At 37.7% G+C, this 20,207-nt stretch overlaps 2 protein-coding genes across 2 annotated transcripts; both read left to right on the forward strand.

The window, feature by feature from the left end:
* The first annotated feature begins 5,971 nt into the window (after nucleotides 1-5,971).
* LOC142353496 (uncharacterized) lies at nucleotides 5,972-11,268 on the forward strand. Its single transcript, XM_075405749.1, has 2 exons — nucleotides 5,972-6,988; nucleotides 10,691-11,268. Exons 1-2 carry the CDS (start codon nucleotides 5,974-5,976, stop codon nucleotides 11,110-11,112), a joined length of 1,437 nt encoding a protein of 478 aa, XP_075261864.1. The 5' UTR covers nucleotides 5,972-5,973; the 3' UTR covers nucleotides 11,113-11,268.
* LOC142353495 (acylamino-acid-releasing enzyme-like) lies at nucleotides 11,246-19,771 on the forward strand. The gene is made up of 5 exons (XM_075405748.1): nucleotides 11,246-11,333; nucleotides 14,414-14,739; nucleotides 16,545-16,760; nucleotides 17,205-18,186; nucleotides 18,962-19,771. The coding sequence occupies exons 2-5, from the start codon at nucleotides 14,467-14,469 to the stop codon at nucleotides 19,513-19,515; spliced, it is 2,025 nt and encodes a 674-aa protein (XP_075261863.1). The 5' UTR covers nucleotides 11,246-11,333; nucleotides 14,414-14,466; the 3' UTR covers nucleotides 19,516-19,771.
* Nucleotides 19,772-20,207: the final 436 nt, after the last annotated feature.

Genomic DNA, 20,207 nt, shown 5'->3' on the forward strand with positions numbered 1-20,207 from the left:
AATTCTTTTTTGAGGTTGCCAAACGTTTACTTGAGTTGCGCTAGAAAAACAAAAAGGGAGGAGTAGCTTTCCGAAATTGAAGCGTCCACAGAATGCACAGAAAAAAGTGTGCAAGAAACGCTGATGAAAAGAGGACTGCAAAAATACAAGAAAATCTAAAGGCCAAGTATCTTTTGGCGGCGCCTTTTCACAAGGGCTAAAGATTTTGCTTGATGAAGGAGTAAACGTAAAGAAAAAAAATCAAAAAAGGTGCTATATTCTGATCAGTTCCAAAAAGTAATTGAGCAAAAAATGAGATTGAGATAAACTCTGAAAATAAATAAATAATAGGCTGCAACAAATTAATGCAGCTGAATTGTGGACAAATGTTATCGGAGGCTCCGATTAAGTGGTACACAAGAAGTGTAACAAACAACTTTATAGTTTAGCAGAAATAGACAAAAAGATACAACTCTGTAACTGGTTCTTCAATTATCTCAGAGCAGGTATTATATTTGTAACATATTTTAGCTAAATTTCAGGAAAGTCGTTATATGAAAACATCAACACCAAACACAAAAGATAGTATAAAAGCTTATGAGTCACTTTCTTTTTTATGATAACGAGCAAGTAGTATCTCTTGGGCGCAAATTTTTTTTTTCAAAATGCAATTGGAGAGGCTACAGAAATGGCTCTAAGAAAATTCTACTCAAAGACTGACTCCAGTGGTTCCAAATTCCACAATGAAAAAGTTATTAAGGCGTAATCAGATGGTGTATTTATGTGTGCTTCAGCTGGTGAAATACTAGTAAACTTGTTGAGGAGTTCAATTGAGGCAGCACTGAAAAATCCAGAGCTAATCAATATCTAAGTGTGATCACCTCTGAAATTGTCCATCACAGCTATATCGATAAACAAAAAGAAGCCAATTCAACATACGCGGTAAACATTGATAGCAACTTGGCGAAAATTGAAGGTTTAAATTAAAATTTTAAGGTACTTATATGGCGGGAAAATTTCTGCATGACTAAACATTTTGCAATATCTTAACAAGAATGATGCTCAGGGTTGGAGCCAATTCCTGAATTTTCCTCGAGATACAAAAGCATGACAAACATCGAGAAATGTGGAATAATGTATTTTAAAGAAATTGATGAAGTAAATATGAAATTGCAAATAGGCTAAATATTGTGTATAAGTAAAGAATTTTAGAATATTTAAATTTTTCCTGGATTTGTTTGAATTGTGGTCTCAGACAGTTGTAAATAGTTCTTCATTTTATCCTGGATAATTTTGTGAAACAATTTTAACCTGACGATGAGCGTATATTTTGAGAACGTTTGTTTTAGAATTCAGAGTTGATTTTAGTTTAACTAATCAAATTTTTCTACACATTTGGTCTCTGTGTTTACTTTCAGTCTTTTAGGTATTCGGCGAAGGATGCAGTTGATCCCACTATTGAACATAACACTCTAAATTGAACATATTGAACATAACACTTTAATTTTTCAGTTTCTGTTAATGTTCTAAGCCCTTCCTTGCGGCTCATTATCCCACACTGACAGTCTATTTGTGAATCTATCTGTGAAAATTTATTTGTGAAACTAGCAGTCTTTATAGCCTTTCTCAACTCTATTGTTACACTATCATGACGAAATGAACTTGTTTTTGCTGCAAACAATTTATCCACCACAATTCATTCAGTGTACAATGCAGATTGTGCCATAAATGGTTCCACCTTATAGCTGAGCAAAGACGACATCGATAGACCTGCAATTGCTGTTGTTTTAGGCCCGCAAGTCCCCGAAATAGCTTCGTTGTCTCCGTGAAGTTTCACAAAAACCTTGTGGCAGACGCTTCCACTCAGGGGTCCGAGAACCAGAATCAGACATAGCGGCGAACCTATGCCCTATTTTTTTTCAAACAACCAACAATCCGACCCAATACCACCCAGAAAACCACTAACAACGACAAATAAAACCTCAAATTCCTGAACAACTTCCCATCTTCCGCTTGTGACAAGCTCTCAATGTTTATCTCGAAAATATCCAATCGAAACCGAAGTTCATCAGACTCAATAAGTGCAAAAACAGCAACTCTATTGTCAAATCGCCTGATTCTGGGGCGATCGAAAAAGCCACTGACTCAGTCAACAAAACCGTTCTTCGAAGACTTCAGCTGTGGAATTAAAGCAAACCAGATGAACTGTTTACTGAAGCAAAAGCTCTCTAAGTTCCGAAGAGCAGTGGAGCAGAACGCCAGTCGCAATCTGTCAAGAGCTTTACCGAATTCATGACAGACGGCAAAATTGGCAACGGCATCAGAACACCCGAAAATGATGCAAAAGGCAAAGTTTTGTCACTAACAGACAAAATTGGGGACAAAACTGTTGCAGAAAATCTAGCCGAGTAAGCCCCGAAAGCCAGCGGCTAAATACTTCATGCTTTGTTTGCCGCAAGAAAGCTAACTCTTTGCCCTTTCACACCTCAGTCTGTGAAAAAGTTGATGATAACGCAATTGAAGGAGCAGCTCATCAAAAGACGAAAAGGTCGCATGGACGTTCTGGTTTGGACTCTTGTCAACGGAGAAGACACCTGAACTCATTCGACAATGCCTCAATCAAATTCCACAGGACAGTAGCAAAACTAGCCTACAGAATAGCGACTGAAGTTTGCCCAGTAATTGATTAGAAGCGTACAATAACAGCAGACTGATACCACTTGACAAATGTTCAGGCGACTGATCCCACTTGACAAATGTCCAGACTTGAGATAGGGGAAGTTCTGCGCCGAAATTTTGGACGATGGATCTCAAACTGTCCAGGCGCAGAGCTCCAAAGATTTGAGGTAACATGCAGCGTTGCCTTGGCCAGACCGCAGGATTCAAATGCGCAATCCATGCTCTGCATAGAGAAAATAAAAATATGAACTGTGAAGCTGTTCTGCTAATAGATGCTACTAATGGCTTCAATCTACTAAACAGAACAACTCCCCTCGGAAATTGCAGAATGTGACTTTCTTTCAACATGCCTCTTACAAATTCCTACCAGACACCAAGCAACATTTTCGTTGACAAAAAAGCAGTCTTGTTTTGCAAAGGTTGCACTCAAGGAGACCCACTAGCCACTAATGTACGGAGTTGCAATAAAACCTCTAATGCTGAAACTGCAGACGTCAAGGACCCTACAAATTTTGTACGCTGACGACGGCAATGCAGTCGTGTTACTCCAGCAATTTCACGAACTCTTCGACCATCTTTCCAATCAGGGTCCTAGTTTTGGCTATCACAAAAACGCGCCAAAGTTTTAGATAATTGTCAAACCATCGGCCGACAAAAAATCCAAAAATCTTTTTGCAAAGTCCAAAATATCAACGTTGAGAGAATTCTCGGATCAGTTACTGGCAGTGACGAGGATATGAAGAATCCCAAAATCAACGACTACACGAAGTAAATTCGAAAACCTTCAAACCTTAGCAAGTCATCAACTCACGCAGCCTATCAATGCTACGTCAAAGGACTTCAAAACAAAATGACGTTTCTGTCCAGAATTATACCCAAAACAACAGACTATCTTTATCATGCTGAAGCAATCATCAGCAAAAAGCTCATCCAATTCATGAAGAACCGAGATGGTCCAGGCGAGATAACGAGATGGGTATTCTCTCTCCCCGTCAGAAACCGTGGGCTGGCAATCAACCAACAATCAACCAGATGACTGTTTCAGAAAATATTCAGACTCCCAGAATTTTTCAGCACAACTCGACGACGCATCGTTTGACCTCATAATTCTTAAAAAAAGACAAAATTAGAAAAAAATATACGCATAGACCACCTGAAAACAGAAATGCAGAAGCAAAAGCAAAATATTGATGCAACCAATCCTGACCTCTCATAGGTCCTGAAACTTGCAAGGTAGAAAAGAGCCTCCTCCTGGCTAGACGTTTTGCCAATCAAAAAGCACGGACTCTGGCTCAGAAAATCGGAATTCCGCGACACACACTTTATCCAGTAAGGATGGGATTTCAAATTTTTCTGTGGTTCGCATTTCTTAGTGCCCTACACTGCCCGACAGTATTTTAGCCGCCCGTGCGCATTACTTTGTGTTTGGCTAATTGAGCGTGGTACTTGGTTAAAATGCAAAGTTAGAAGTTAAATTGTTACATAGAATATGGTTAAGAAAAGTTGGTTTAAACAAACTAAGTTTTAATAGAGTGGTTAGCTCTGATGGTAAGTTTGGTGTTCAATGAATGAATATAATCCTCGTTTTGATCGGTACCCAATATCGGTTCTATCATCGTGGTAAATTAACCAAATCAACAAAGACACATCAGTTTCGTTGAATTCGCACGAAGACCGAGCTTTGTCTAATCGCAGGTCTATTTTCGTTTGTGACACATAGCAACCTTGTGTCAGCCCTTAATCAGGTAATAAATCAAGTTGTAAACTAAATCTTTAACCTTGAAACCCAAGGTTTTCAGTACATATTTTTTCACCCGATTATCGGGCAAAATGAAAGACGTGATCGGCCGCAACAAAGTCGCACCACATATGCAGCCTCTCGTCAACGGAATTTTTACAAACTCTACCTAAACCGAAGATGAGGCAAGAGTATTCTGCGAAAGAAACTGGGGCAGCTGTTTTGTGTGCTCCCTCAATGACATAAAGATTTTCAAACCCTATGCTCCCACAAAAAGGCACTAAAAAGGCATAGTTAACACATGAAAATTTAAAACGCTTTGAAAATCAAGACAGAATTATGGACATTGAACATGGATCCTTTTCGCCGTTGACTTCTGCCACTAGACGTGGAGCAAGCCCGATCACACACAAACCCATCAGACGCTTTGCTTCTTCATAGCCCAAAAATCAAGCGAACGATACCCAGTAGTCGTTAATTTTATCCGTACCCGTGTCAGCCCGAGTCTTCTAAAGTGCTGGATTTGATAATTTTGTGGATGGTAGCGGTCAAATTTGTTAAAAGGACTAAGTAAAAAATAATTAATTAATGAAAACACGTTTTAGCTATAACTAGCATCGTCAGTTCAGGAAGTTTTAACATTTTATTGGTTAGGTTTTAACATTTTAATGGTGGATATACAAAATTTGACGTCTATAAATTAAACGAAATTTTTCTCAATTTTTCACAGTTTTGGATTTTTTTTTGTTTTTCATTCCTTTTACTATTATATTTCATTGCTTTGAATGCACTCTCTTTCATAAAATTTTCGCAATCAACTCGAATGTCATTGGTCATCGTAGAGGTCAAAGTCCAAAATGGCAGATGACATCAGTATAGAAATCTTCAACACAGAGTTCACATCCTAATTGTCTCAAATTTTAATTAATTGCAACCATATGTTCTCTAATGACGACAGTCTTCGCTTTCAATGCCAAAACGACGTCTAAATTATCTCATGTTGACCTTAGACTGCATAGATAACTTATTCTTTTCATAGCTGGTGCTGCTGCGCGCTCATTAGAATTGTGTCCATTTGCTTTCCTTCTTCGCTTCAACCGTGTCGCATTCATTGCCATTCAGTTTGCTCTTTTTGTTTCTTTCATGTTTGTTAATCATTAGCGGCATTTATAATTCAAGTCTTTGCGTAACATTACAGTGCCGCGAAATAGTTCAACCGCTTTCTCTTTTAGATGTGGGTTTTGTAATAAAATGATTTTTAGGGGCATTCACTGGGTATCCAAACATGGATTCGTGTTTTTTGAGACTATCAAAAATGTTACGCAATGACAAAAGAGATCCTTAGTATGCCAGCATGCCCTTTCTGCATGATATCTTAATGAGAGAGAGCATTGATATCAGGCAGAATGCTTATACCAAACATCGCCATTGCTAGTGGAGAACTTTGATATGATCAAAAAATATGCATGCCCTTGTTATAAGCTCTTCATACAACTGAGGTTTAATTGAATTTAGTTGTACGAACAGGGGATCAGCTCTGTTGGGTTTAGAGTGCTGTGCCATTTATTTTAGAAATAATGGCAGGTGAATTAGGCCAGTCGCCTTATCAAGAAATGGATGTAATCGAAATTGGACCTGCATCGACGCAATCAGTTGAACAGCAGATGCAAGCAAAATTGGCTGCTGCCAAACTGAATTGCCAAATTTGTGGCAAGTTTTCCACTTTTAGTTTTCGTACCTTTCAGTCCCATATTCGTCGGCATCAACAGGCAAACGAAATTGGTCCCGAGTCTATTCATAGAAAATTGGTACGCTCAGGTCGAGTACGAAGAAAGTACAGCGTTTCATCGCGGGCGAAAAGATTTAGATTGCATTTAACAAACATGAGTTTAAATGCGCAGCTCAATAACGTTCAAACTACGTCTACTCGTTCGATGGCGTTAGTGTGCCCGCACTGCAAATTCACTGCCGACAAGTTTTCGAACTTAAGCATTCATGTCAAACGAAAGCACACGAATCTCGTGCAAACGCAATTGTTCCTCTGCACAAAATGTCATTTCTCTGCGCCTTCGAGACGAGCTTTGCAATCGCATTTATTACAAATGAACCATTATGAGAGGCAATGCCAGATTTGCAATGAAGTGTTCGAAGGCAATTCGCAGTACCTGGACCACCTTAGCCTTCATTTTAGTGGAATATCGGTCTCGCCTGTGAAAGAGCAAAGTGAACAGTCGAGTGGTTTTAATTCAGCGGCGCATGTTAGCAGTCTTCACGATGCCTTAAAAGAGGCTGCACTGCTGGAAACAGAAGTTGCGTCTAATTCTCATTTTTCCTCGCGTGGAAAATCTCGAAGTTTGCCTCTGGTCGAAGACGTGCAACGACCAGTATTCAGTAAATCAGTGATAGCCAAACTCTGCGATACTAACGGAGGAGCTACTAGTAGTAAGAGCTTTTCTGACGGCAAACCATCTGATGATCGAGAGGTTACGATGGAAACGCAGGCTTGTGCCAGTGCAGCGGTTGAGATGGAAATGTGCATAGATTCAGTTGCCTGCAATGCAGAAACACAAACTGAAAATGAGAAACCTACAGGTAACTACTTTCAAAGGCAATGTTCCAGAGAATTTTCTTTAGCGTCATGTTTTTCATATTTTGTGTGAGTTACCCAGATTTTTAATGTCTGACTTTAAGTTTCGTTCTAGCTTGATTTTAGCCTATTTAAAAACTGCGTCAACTCGGTGTTTGAAACTGCGTCAACTCGGTGTTTGAAACTGCGCCTATTTAAAAACTGCGTCAACTCGGTGTTTTCAAACTGTCCAGTGTTTGAAAAATGGTTTATAAAATTTTTGTTTTCTGTTATTTCATCAACTTTTAATTGTCCACTGTTTTAATTGCTCGAAACGAAGCTCTCAAATCTCCCTTTCACTCCACCTGCCTAGCCCGACCCCAAACACCTGAACTAAAATCGAGTTATTAGTTTTTAAAAACACTTTCTATACTCTTAGGCATTTATTTTCCTTTTGCTATTTCTGATTTGGGTCAGGTAGAATTAGAGGTTTTTCGAGTTGGTTTCCGGTTTTCTGTTAGCCATGGTTTTTTTAGCTGAAGCAAATTTGTTCATGACTTGAACTTTGGACGTGCTACTCAGGGTCGGAAGGTCATTACAGACGCCTCACCACCCAACCCCCCCCCCCCCCCCCCCAACTCACCTCCCCGACAACCCTCCTGTACATGAGAAGATTAACAGACAGAAAATGGCTTTCTCGACTTCGATTATCTTTTGCTCGTTTTTCAGCTTCTAGATGGACTCGTGATATTTTTGGAATCCGATATGCTTCTTGGGCAACTCATAGCATAAGGATTAAACACTTTGACCTCAAATAATGTTCTGCTGAAACATAATTCGAAGAAACCATTAGCTTTGATATCTAGTCGAGCGTCGTAATCAGTAGTTGTGCTTCAATTTGCGAAGGTTTCACCTTGCAAATTGAAGACTGTGCTCTACTTCGGCATCATCACAGACCTCATTTAGCAGGTTGCCAAGAGTCGAGGACTTCATTGTGTCTGATGTGTCTATTGCCACCTTTTGGGCAATGAACAGCATGCGCTACATTAAAAATTTCTCCTCATGCGCATGTTGATGGCAATTTTACGGGATTTCTTCCATATCTAAGGGCAATCCCATCTCTAAACTCCCCCTTGGTTCAATCGAAATGATATATTTTCTAATGCAAGTGCGTTTAACGAGCATGAATTAGCATCTTTATTATTAATCAGATCTTTCAACGCTAACGTTATCTCTCGAGCCTGTTCCTGCTTTTCTTTTCTGCATTTCTGAATGATTTTCTGATGGAAGTCTGCATCTACAGTGTTTTGATTTGGTATCATTTTACATATCCGAATAGACAGTTCATATTCGTCTGCCCGGTCTGCACGTAGGAGAATGCTTAGGCAGCCGTCTTTAACCGGAAGAGGGAAAACATTCTGAGGGGACACCTTACTATATATGTCGAGTTTCTTAAGTTTCATGTTAGAGTAGTTCATTGACTTTTCTTTCGTAAAATTGTTGCAGCTTTTTATCAGAACCAATAACTGAACCCAGATCACGATGACCTTCAATAACATCATTATCTAATCCCTACAATTTTTTTTGATCTTCTGAACAAACGGTTTTGTAATGAGATGAGATTTGATTACATTATAACCAAATAAACCGCCTGGTTCATAGAGCTTATTGAGCTTTTTTATAGTGATTCAAGGCTACCGGCCACATTGGTGTCATCTGTGCACCATATATGGGTCAAGTTTTGATCTTCAAGCATGTCGACGAGAGCAAGTATAGCCACGCTTTTAATGAGGTACCATTAAAATGTCAGCTTTTAAAAATTCAGTTTTTAATGTGGTACCATTAGGTCAATTCTTACATATAATAATGAATTTTCTATGCGTGAAGCTCATTCTAGAATCCATAGAAAGAAATATCAACCATAGATAAAATAATTTTAGCTTCTATTTATCACTAATCAGGAAAGAACCTCGGTAATGAGCGTTTGCTCTCAATGACCCAGCTCATCCATGTTTCGTCTTAATTGTCTACCAAATGAGACAGACATAGAAATAAGATTGAAGAACTTATAAAGTTTAAAATTTCTCAGATTTTTAAACAACTATGTTCCGTCATTACTGATTACTTTATTTGAAGAGTTTTTACATAAAAAACCGCTATATAGAGTAATATTTGTTCCATTAGAAGGATGATGGGACGAGATATTGTTAATGATACTAAGCTACAGGTTGACAGAAATAAGGTTTAAAGGATTGCAAAGTTGAAAAGTTCACTAATATCTTAAAAGAATTGTTTTTAAAGACATAAGAGCCTTTAGGTATGAACTCAAAACGTTAGATAGGTTCCTCCTATTTAGGACGCCAACTGGCTGTAGAAACTGTATAGACCATGGGCGATTCCCTAAAACATAATATATGTTCTTTGGGGGACTCCTTTGGACCTGCCCTGCCATTAATTTAACCTTTATGGATAAACAATATTTTAGGTCAGCGAAAGCCAGCAAATTTGTTGTCCAAGCACATTTTTATAGAAAACGGAGGTAAAAGTGGCCCTAATATGAGTAAACGAAGGTTGTTTCAGCAGTTTTTTTTGTCTATTTTTCCGTTGAAATTGGACTAAGTGGGCGAAACACTATATTTGGTGTGTTTCGCAAAGAAATCGGGTTTTCAAAATTAGCCACAATGTTTGCTAGAGAAGTCAGCAACTCATTTCTCTCTCTCTCTCTCTCTCTCTCTCTAAAGGTAAAACCAATCTTACTATCTTTAACAATGGCTTTTTCAAAGCAAATTTGAGCAAAAATTACGGAAAACGTGAACAAAAGAAATCAAGCGAATGCCTACAAAACAATAAACCTGGATAACTCTTCGGAGGAAGCTAAGTTTATAAAATCTTTTAAATTAATGTTCTACGCTTGACAGGCTTTCTAATGATAGCACTCACAACTCAATACATCGAACTGTCAAAAGTGAACAAAAAATCAGTTGATCATACAGTTAATTCCCCCACTAAGGTGGGGTCGCAAAAATTAATCAAGCTAAACCAGCTTGAATGGTTTCATGAACAGAAAAAGAGCTCTCCTTCGTTTCAGTTTACTCAAAGCATTATTGTTGATTATGAAATCTTGAGTTACATATGCGATAAAGATGATACTCTTGTAACCAGACAATATTGAGAAAAATAAATTGCGTATTTGGAAAACGGGGCTGCGAGAGTTGGATAGCATTTTTTGGGACAAAGCTGAAAATGTTCTGCTGATATACCATCGGAACTTTTAATCAATTTGATCTTTAATTGTCAGTTAGTCATTACAAAGTGTCGATTGCAAAAGATTGCCAATATTTGGTTAAATGTACTGTATATTCTTCCATTTGTTTTTTCAGGAACAACCGTTATTCCCGACTTTTGATTGTTCTCGGTAGGTTTTCTGTTTGCTCGCTGTTTTTGACGCGAGAAAAACTATTGCGCTCAAGCTTTTTGCTCTTCCATTGTGCTCGCATCTGTGGTCAGATTTTCTTTCGGGTTGATTTTTGGATATGCAGTAATTGTACATTTGAAATCTTTAAAGTGTCTTTGAAGTATCTTTAAAAAAACGATCGCGTCTCAGTGTGCAATTGGGTAGCGTCCTGAGCTACGAAGAATATAAGAAATGGAAGTAGACCATAATTCATAGAAGTGTACAAATTGATGTATTCAATAATCTAATGAAATGTACCTATCAATACATTTAGAAAAAGAATCACGTTGCGCTGATGATAACGACGGAGGGATGAACATTGACGTCACAAACAGCGATAACAGTCCTTCTACAAGCGGTGGTCAATCGGAAGAAACAATTGAAAGTTCTTCAATTAAGAAAACTTCGTCAGCATCCAATGAAACTGAAACGTCAAATGTATCTAAACTAGAAGTCGGCAGCGAAAAGAAACAACCAGAGGCGGGTTCGGATGATCAGATTTCTTCGTCTGAGGGAACAACTAAGGAATCAGTTCAAGAGTATACGTGTGTGCATTGCGATATAACATTTAGAGACAAAGTACTCTTTACAGTGCACAGAGGGTCACACGGGTTCAAAAACCCTTTTAGTTGCAATCTTTGTGGCGCTGATCTGAAAGATAAATATGAATTTGCTGCTCATTTTCATTGCTCTTAATAATTTGTTCAATTCTTGTCATTTTAGTTATACCAGTTAGTCAGAACTGTGAATGTGACAACCGAAAATATTGTTATCAAATATATTTCTAACTTTTAAAGATACGATAAATCAAATTATCAGAATTCATGCTTTGTAATTTACCCTCAAATAAAGTTTGGTTTTCTTTATCAATGTTAATTATTATTAATTGCTCACGAACGACATTTGAAGCATTTATTGTAACTGCATTAGTGTTTTTTAATGCAAAATTTTTGCATGGCTGTTTTCTTCTAGAACATTTTTTGATGTCACTTAAGTGACTTTTTCACGCTTAACTTCTTGATCTTTTGCTTGACCTAAATTGCTTTCAATGAGAAATTAAGTATGCGTTGTAGAAATAAAATCGATTGGAAAGCCGAGTGGTAAGTGCTTCAGACTAGGATGCAGGAGGTCAGGGATTGGAATCTCTCCCGAGTCGGATTTTTTTCACTCATAAAGAAAGGTTTATCATTGCTATGGCCTCCTTGGAATGAAGTTGCCTCGCCTGTGTTTCGAGAGCAGTTTCTCTGACGTTATTTGGTTTAGGTTTTATTTATTGATTTCGCTCGAACGAAGTTTGAAGCTATTATTCTAGTAATTTGTGCTTTTTAATGCAAAATTTTTGCCATTTTCTTCTAAACTACTCTTTTACTCGCTTGTGTGATTTGACTTTTCGTCAAAAGAAATGTGATAAAAGGGGCAAAGCCCGAGGGTATTAAGTCTCCTAACAAGTTTTCTTTGAGCTTTCGTAGGATCGTTGTCGCCCACTTCACGGTCTTTCGTAGGATCGTGGTCGCCCACTTCACGATATGTTTGGTTTAGACAAATTGGCATGGTTGCCCTCTTTCTGAGCAACTATTATTAATAGCCGCCTTTGCTTCTCAGCCGGCTATTATAGCGCTCCTTTTTTCTACTTGTCGTACTAAAATTTCTTTGCTTTACCTTAGTTCACAGCTTGTTTAACATTTTGCGTGAATTCTTTTTGACTTCTCTAGGCTAGCTTCACTCTCTCATTCTGCTAAAAGTGTTTTTAGACAGCAGTTGCTCAGCAAAGCAATTGAAAATGAACAGAGTCAGTATCAAAAAACCATTCGAGAAATAAACGGGATATACCCATAAAGCCCAATTTTAGATGTCCGTTACTCGAACTTTGTTCTTAGTTACCATCTCTAATGCTTATTGGTATTGATACTAGCCCCTGTGTCATCTCACTGCGAAACAGGAGTATGTTCAGCTCAACAATGACATCAAAATAGTTCACACTTTAAAATTGTTTGTGTTCTAAAATCATTTTTTTAATTAAATTTTTCTCTTATTTCAATCTCAATCTTGGTTATGGGATTCAACGGCGGCTACTTTCCGGCAATCTGCCGGATATGTTTGATTTTGGGAAGTTTTGTCTATTGATACTTGAAACGAACGATTGATTAATTTCAAAGAGGTATGAGGCAAAAATTGTACTATCATTTTTAAATACATTTAAAAAACAATTAAATGAATTTTAAGCTAAAAATGCTGAATTGTTTCAACTAGGAGATTTTTGCTGATGTTTCACCAAAGTTGATCCCTAATTGAGTAAAAGAACAGACGCGAGTACTCGCTTATCAATTATTTTTTTTAAAAAAAAAATCAATGATTTGAGCAGTGTTGCATAATAACAACAGAAGAATAATAGAACAATATCAAAAACGACTACCTTATCGCGCAGTTTTGTAAAGGTTCTTATTTTGTATCCAATAGTTGTAAACGGAACGAGACTATCTTACAAACACTGCAACACGGTTGTTATTATCCTCTCGGGGATGTTCAACAACGGCTTCGTCTCGGAGTTCCATTATTTCTTGATAGCGATAAATAACCGCGTTGTAGGTTGTCACGTACTGTTATTAACTGTTTTAGCTGGTTGAGTTTTTATTCAACTGTAATTAATGGCGCAGTTTCTTAATTTTCTGAGGGCTCTAGTTGATTTCTATAGTTTCATGACAATTAACTTGAATCCAGAATACGTTGTGCGCTAAAAAAAAGCAAATCCAAAAATGCATATAGTTTATGAATACCCAATTTAATTTAACGATTGGTCACGAGTGTTTAGAGTGGGGTGGTGCGGCATCTTCTAGTGCTAGTTAGTTACTCCTAATTTTTACTGTGCTTCTCTGGGCTAACTTTTGTTCTAGTTATCACCACAATTTCAAAATTTTTTAGAACGGGGTTAGAGACAAAGGGTTTTGATTTCTGCAGTGTTTTGCTTTGCTATCGAGAGCTAACGAATTCCAGGCCGTTAATAGAAAGGAAAATTATGAAAGTTACTTCATTTATTTATCAGCCATATATATATAGAGAAAAAAGTTGAAGTGTATGCAGTAACTTTTTTGTTGTTACTATAACCGGCCGACAATTGATAGCATTGAAAGCATTGCGAAATCACTTCAACTTTATTTTCTAGAGATCATTTTTTTGCCTCAAACCCCGTTGTTGTAGCTTGGCAGAATTTTGAATGAAACTGTGACAAGTAGAACGTTAGTTAGCCCCGAGAGGCATTGCAAAAATTATCAGTAGCACTGGAAGATGCTACATCATCCGAATCTGAGCATTCGTGAAATATCATTAAACTAAGTTGGCAAAAGTTGGAAGGTTGTGGGTGGTTTGTTTTGGCAGTGGGTAACTTGTAACGTTGGGTAAATTTTGTAGTGGGGTGGGTGTTCAGGTATTGGGCACATTCTGATGTAAGCGATTTCTGTTTCACCTAAAATTTAACTTGAGTGATGCGAGAAATCTTTGATTGTGAGGTTTGACAATTTTGAAGCGGAGACAAAATACGAACAATTGCGATATCGTTCTTTAAAGTAATAGAGAGACTTCAAATGTTAGCGACTGCCCATTGTGCAAGGATTGTTTTGTAGAGATAACAAGTTTAACTGGTCTTTTTGAGATATTGAAACGTCTCTTTAGATAATGGTGGATCTATTGCTGCCTTTATTGCATATTCGCTTGATTTTCCGCCTTGATAGTTCAGTAAACGATTTGAAGGAGGTTTAAGCGAAGTTAGGATTTACACTCTCTCAGAAAATTAAAACGATACTTGTCAAGTTTTACCCCTTCATTTGAAGAATAAAGCTAACCTTTAGAGCAGATTCATTTACCAAAATAAAATGGCTTTTAAAAGTCAAAATTAATGCGTGGTTTTAAGGCGGCAATTATTAAAAGTCAAAGGATACTTTGATTCACATTTGAAAACGTCACCTAGTTAAATATTTCTGAATATAACTTGTTCAAATTTTAGTTATTATCATCAAGTTTATGCAAAACTAATCGCTAAAAATTGCGAATTGAAAGATGGCGGATGGTGTTTTAAAAGAGACGCTCAAAAATGCGACAGTTTCCAAAACAGCAAAATTGTGTCAGCTAGAATCGAACAAAACGACCATAATCAGTTTCTCCAGTTTTATCGATGCTGTCAAATTGCAGAACAGGGGAATTGTGGAAACATACTTAGTTGGACCGGATGGAAAGAGTCTGAATTTTGTTAGTCGGACTTGTCAAGAAGCGACAAAAGCGCAGACATTTTCAGTTGATGGATCTACATATGTAGTACATTCTGTAGCTGAGGTAGGTTGATATTATATCTAACAGATATCCTGTCGAAGGTGAAAAAATACTTTCGAGCACAATTTGCGGAAATGACCGGAAAACTCAAGACCGATTGGTTACGTTACTGTAATGAAGTCAGAGAAAATCTGCGATTAATCGACAACGGCTTAGCGGATCTAGAAATAAGCCAGAATTTCGAAGTGACTTTAACACGAGTCTTGTTTGAATCACACACTGAGCAGGTTTTAAAATGGCGGTTTTAAACCATGGCAATGTATATAGGAAAGTCTAGAAAAGCCCATCAAAGTCATTGGCTTTTAGCTAGGAACTACCTTTCTAAGCCAGGTTTTCAAAGTGCAAATGTCACTCGAAAAACGTCGAGATACGTATATTATTTACGGAAGGTAACATCGATCATTTAATTTTTCTGACTGACTGAACGTGATCGTAATGTAAGTGGGAGATATTTGCTACCTCCTCCGTGAACATTTCTCGCCATACAATTACCGGATCTAATGTGTTTTAGCCCCCAGCTGAGTCGGCATATAATTTTTAAGCCTCTTGTGAACATGCAATTTGTTTTAACGTAATTAACATGCTAGATAGCAACTCAGTTTGTGAGGACCATAAAAACACGGGGGCCGAAGCATCAAAGATCTTTATCAATTGCTCTCAAACAAAGTTTATAGCAATTATATTAGTCCTTCGGTATTTTTTGCTTGACCGAGTTCTTCTTTCCCTGCCATCACTCCTGTATTAAAACTAAAAGAAGCTTAAAACTACAAAACATTTAATTTGACAAATTCACTTTTTCGTCCCAAAATTATATTTCTTGACTCTAAATTCTTTGTTGAACAGAATTGTTTTTTTTCAAGCTCGAACACAAACACGCACAATTTGCTCGCCTCCTGACCTGGTGAAGATACTCACTATCCCTAAGCTTAAGTTAACTACTAAAGCCAACCCTTATTCAGTCATCTACACATTATCAAAGTGTTAAATGTCTCCTGTCCGTTAGTCCTAGATTGGATTGATCTGTTTACATCCTCACTAGTACATTGTGAGTTGTTGATATGTCACTGATTTTTGTTTGACAAAATCTGAAGACGGTTTCCCGTATAATTTTTCCATTTTATACAGTTGACACTTGAAATGTTTCATTTTTTAAAAAAAAGTTGTTAGCTGCAGGGAAGGGAGCTTGTAGCAACTATTTTTTGTCATGTTGGTCTTTTTCAATGCATTTTTTTTGACCATTTTTCTTCTAGCGGTTTTTTCTTCTGACCACTTTTTATTGACTTGTCCCGCTCGACTACTAGCAGCTTTACTTAATCGGTGGCACTTCAATGATCAAAGTCAAATAAAATTGCGCTGATATGGATTTTGTTTTTCAATTTAAGTCTTGTAGTGTTGTAAGATTAGCCCGCTTAAATTATTTGAAGACCAGAAGGTAATCCCCCCAATGGTGAAACAGATTTTAACTGATCCCCCGCCTGCCAGTCGCTTGAGAGCAATTCGTCCGACCGTAGACAGTTATGTTTTTTTTTGTTGCTCTCAAACATAGCTGTTGGTAATCTTATCAGTACTGTTTATCTCAGTTACACTTAGAAATTTTAGGTCAGAAGTACACAAAATGACCTTTCATTATTCAAAGTATTCAATTTGAGTTTGATCATCTACCCTGATAATTGAGGCTTGGAATTGGATAGCAGCAATTGGCATGACTTTATCCAATTATTTCGTTTTAATGTGCAATTTACTGTTTTAATTTGTGCGCAAGCGTGCTTTTATCTCAATTTAATCTGATGTTCTCGATTTGCTTTAAGGCCAATGGCGAAAAGACTGACTATCTCGAGCTTTGGAGTTCTCGCTGTGGTCTGGTCGATGTGTTCAACACTACACTGCTGAAGAAGCATGAACAGATTGTGAGTGGTGCTCAGTTCAGTGGGATGGGTGGACTCTCACTGGGTGGGAAAGACAATGCACAGATTCTCTACATTGCTGAGAGAAAGAGGGCCGAAAAGTACTTATATTTTGGAAAGGTAATTTCACTATAATAGCTAAATGCGTTTACATTATTATACTTTTGTACTGGGCTTCTTTTAGAGCACTGGGTGATTTAGTACGTACAGAAGAGGTAATATTTTGGAATTTACGAATCGAATGACTACGCTTTTCCAACAAAGTCTTTTGGTGGAAAATCGTAGTCTTTTGGTGGAAAATCTTTGGAGCAGAGAGACCTATAAATTTATTATTGCACCAAAAAATTTATTGAAAAACCTCGGCTGGAACTTTGAACGACTTCTTATTTAGCCGTGATTTTCAAAATCACTGAAAAAACTTAGGTTTCATCAATATCCAATGAAAAAATTGACCCATGCAGCTCCAAGTAGTACTATTTTCCTCTTCGTTCAATATCGGGTTGTTTGAATTTTGGTAGAGGCACGCCAAGTAAAGTGATGATGTTTAAAGCAATTTGTTTCCAGGGTGAAGCAGAAAGTGGTCGAAACGAGTTCGAGAAGAGAGACTCATGGGGCGAACAGTTTGATGACGTAACATCAACAGTACCTTGTGTGCTCAACACCCAAAATGGAGAAGTTACAGTCCTCGACTTTCTGGACCTTAACGTGTCTTATTTCAACCCTATCTGGCTATCAGATTGCAAAATTGCAGTGATTGGTTACAAACCGAAACCGTACAAATTGGGTCTGATCTACTGTAATAACAGAGAAAGTGAAGTTTTCATCGCGGACTTGGAAGCTAAAAATGTAATTTGTGCTTCCCAGAACCTTGGGAATAGATGCTTCAGTGCCATATTAGCCTCACCTGATTCAAGTGCTATAATTGCATTGGCCAGTGATCCGCTCGGAGCGCATGTTCAGTTCAAATCTTTCGTGAAAATTGATACAAAAACATTAGAAGTTCAAATTTCCGGAAAACATGCAGTCGAGTCGGTTCCACAACATCCGTGGATAGATGGATCAAGTTTTTGTTTCAATATGAACGACAAAGCAGACGTGAAACCAATGATCTTGAATATCAGAACCATGGAATCTAAACCATTTTGCATGGACATGTCGGCAACTTTGTCTGGAACTTTAAAAGTTCTGGACTATATGGATGGGAAAATACTATTAGCCAAATCTTCCTTTTCCGTGCCTGAAAGACTGGTGCTAATGAATTATGATGCCGATCAATTAATAGAATGCCCGCTTCCCGTCAAGTCTCTGTACGAATACTTTGTGAAAAAAGTAGAATCAGAGACAAAAGGGTACTACTTGATAGGACCAAAGGACCAGAGCAAGGCCAGACCCTGCATTTTGTTCTTACATGGTGGTCCTCACGTTTGTTTCGTAGATGCTTTTACGGCCTATGTGACCTTCTTCGTAGAGATGGGTTTTAATATGGTGCTGGCGAACTATGGTGGGTCTTTGGGTTACACATCCGAGTCATTGACAGCGTTACCAGGTAAGAGCTAGTCGTGTTAGGGGTGGGTTTGTGGATAGTTGTGTAGTGTTGGGGTGAAAATTTTGCGGTTTGAAAAGACATGATGTTAAAATAGGGGTTGTTAAATATAACTCCATCGTGCCTTGATCATGTTATCACTAATTTACCCAGATAACTTTTCAATTAAAAGATCCAAAAACCAGCTAAATGTCGCTGGAGCCTTAAAGTTTCTTGTGGCCTTCTAAAGAAACACAACAGTTTTATGATTCAATAAACAGAGAGGCTTTAATGTGATTGATATCGGTTTTAATTGCTCTCGAATGATGTTTGAAGCAGTTGTAAACTAATGTTGGTCTTTTTATGCAAAATTTTCGCTCGATTGTTGACTTTTCGATTGACTTTTATGCCCTTGACTTTCATTTTGCTTTATCTAAATTTCTCTCATTCATAAGTGTCAGCAGCTGTGAATTTAATTACCCCCCGCCCGACTGAAGCAGGCTGCAATAAATTTGAGCTCCCACTAGTCATTTGAGGGCAATTTTAGTCAAGAAGGGTCGGAACAATAAAGTATGCAACTTTTTTCCGCTCTCACGTGAAAATAATGGCAAAAATGTTTAATGTTTAGAAGTTATGACATTTTAGGCCTTGTAGTTTGTGTCGTTAGTGAGCAAATTTTGTGTTGCAAGTTATGAAACAGTCATGTGGACTTTAATTCATAACTAAATTAACGAGAGGATAAATCCCAAGATAATAATTCGTTTGACGGCAGGATTCAACAGCAAGTCTTGTTTTTCAGGACAAGCTGGATCGGCCGACGTACTCGACTGTTTCAATTTCTTACAAGCTGCATTAAACGACGGAGAATGGAAATGCGACAAAGAAAAGGTTGCCGTTACCGGCGGCTCACATGGTGGATTCCTTTCCCTGCATCTGATTGGACAGTATCCCAGTACGTTTAAAGTTTGTTCAGTTCGGAATCCGGTAACCAACATTGGGTCGATGCTAGGAGTGAGTGATATCCCAGATTGGTGCTTCTATGAAGCAACTGCCAAACTGTTTACCTTCAACGTCATAGATACTCCTGAGTTCTACAAGACAGCCTGGAGTAATTCCCCTATGAATTACGTTGACAAAGTAGTCACTCCTACCCAGTTTCATTTGGGTTTGAAGGATAAAAGAGTACCGGCATCGCAAGGATGGGAATATCACAAAGCTTTGATGGGATTTTCCAAGGCTGAGACTGCTTTGTATGAGTATCCTGATGACTGTCACCCATTGGCGTCCCCGAAGGCTCAAACTAATAATATCCTGGAAACGTATGAGTGGTTTTGCAAGCATTTGAAGCTGTAAATTGCCCTTCATTTGAAATCAAGTAAATTAGCTTAATGGCTTAAAATAGACGTTAATATTGTATATCTAGACGTTAATATTGTTATATTATTATTATTATTATTATTATTATTATTATTATTATTATTATTATTATTATTATTATTATTATTATTATATCTAAATTATGTTTTATTATTCATATGCCGTCTTGTAAAGGTTGCCTTCATTTTGTGCTGCCATTTTACTCAAATTGAATTTGGAACAGTATGTTTAATTGCTCGTGCTACCGAATTTTTGTCTGATAGTTTTTTTGTCTAACCGATAGAGATTTTGTCTTCAAGAGTGGTATAACAGGTGAAGACTGGAGGGCGTTAAGTTCCTAAGAGGCTGAGAAGACGTAAGTTTATGCTGTGACGGTCAGTTTTTTTGCGGTGTAGACCACTCACTCTGCTGACAATTGTTTCTCCGAAATTTTGTTTTGAGGTTTTTTTTCCCGTGGAATACAATGTTTTGCTTTACGGACTAACGTGGATTGTGTTTAGAGCCTTAGTTTTTTTAAGGTCCAAAAAGTTGGTGGAGCACCTTTAATCGAAAATTTTGAACTCTATTGGGGTCAGTTTGCTCAACACAAGTGAAAGGAGGAGGAAAAGGATTGATTTGCTTCGCGTCTTTGTGGGCGAGCGAGAAAAGTTAAGTAGTTTTTGATCAGC

This window comes from Convolutriloba macropyga, chromosome 14 (genome assembly GCF_964194025.1).
Source record: "Convolutriloba macropyga chromosome 14, txConMacr16.3, whole genome shotgun sequence".
Lineage (NCBI taxonomy): Eukaryota > Metazoa > Xenacoelomorpha > Acoela > Convolutidae > Convolutriloba > Convolutriloba macropyga.

Excerpts from the sequence above, each read along its gene's own strand:
- LOC142353496 (XM_075405749.1), top strand. The coding sequence starts at position 5,974 with ATGGCAGGTGAATTAGGCCAGTCGCCTTATCAAGAAATGGATGTAATC. Across the intron at positions 6,989-10,690 it reads TGAAAATGAGAAACCTACAG|AAAAAGAATCACGTTGCGCT; the intron begins GTAACTACTTTC and ends CAATACATTTAG.
- LOC142353495 (XM_075405748.1), top strand. The coding sequence starts at position 14,467 with ATGGCGGATGGTGTTTTAAAAGAGACGCTCAAAAATGCGACAGTTTCC. Across the intron at positions 14,740-16,544 it reads TAGTACATTCTGTAGCTGAG|GCCAATGGCGAAAAGACTGA; the intron begins GTAGGTTGATAT and ends ATTTGCTTTAAG. Across the intron at positions 18,187-18,961 it reads GTCATTGACAGCGTTACCAG|GACAAGCTGGATCGGCCGAC; the intron begins GTAAGAGCTAGT and ends CTTGTTTTTCAG.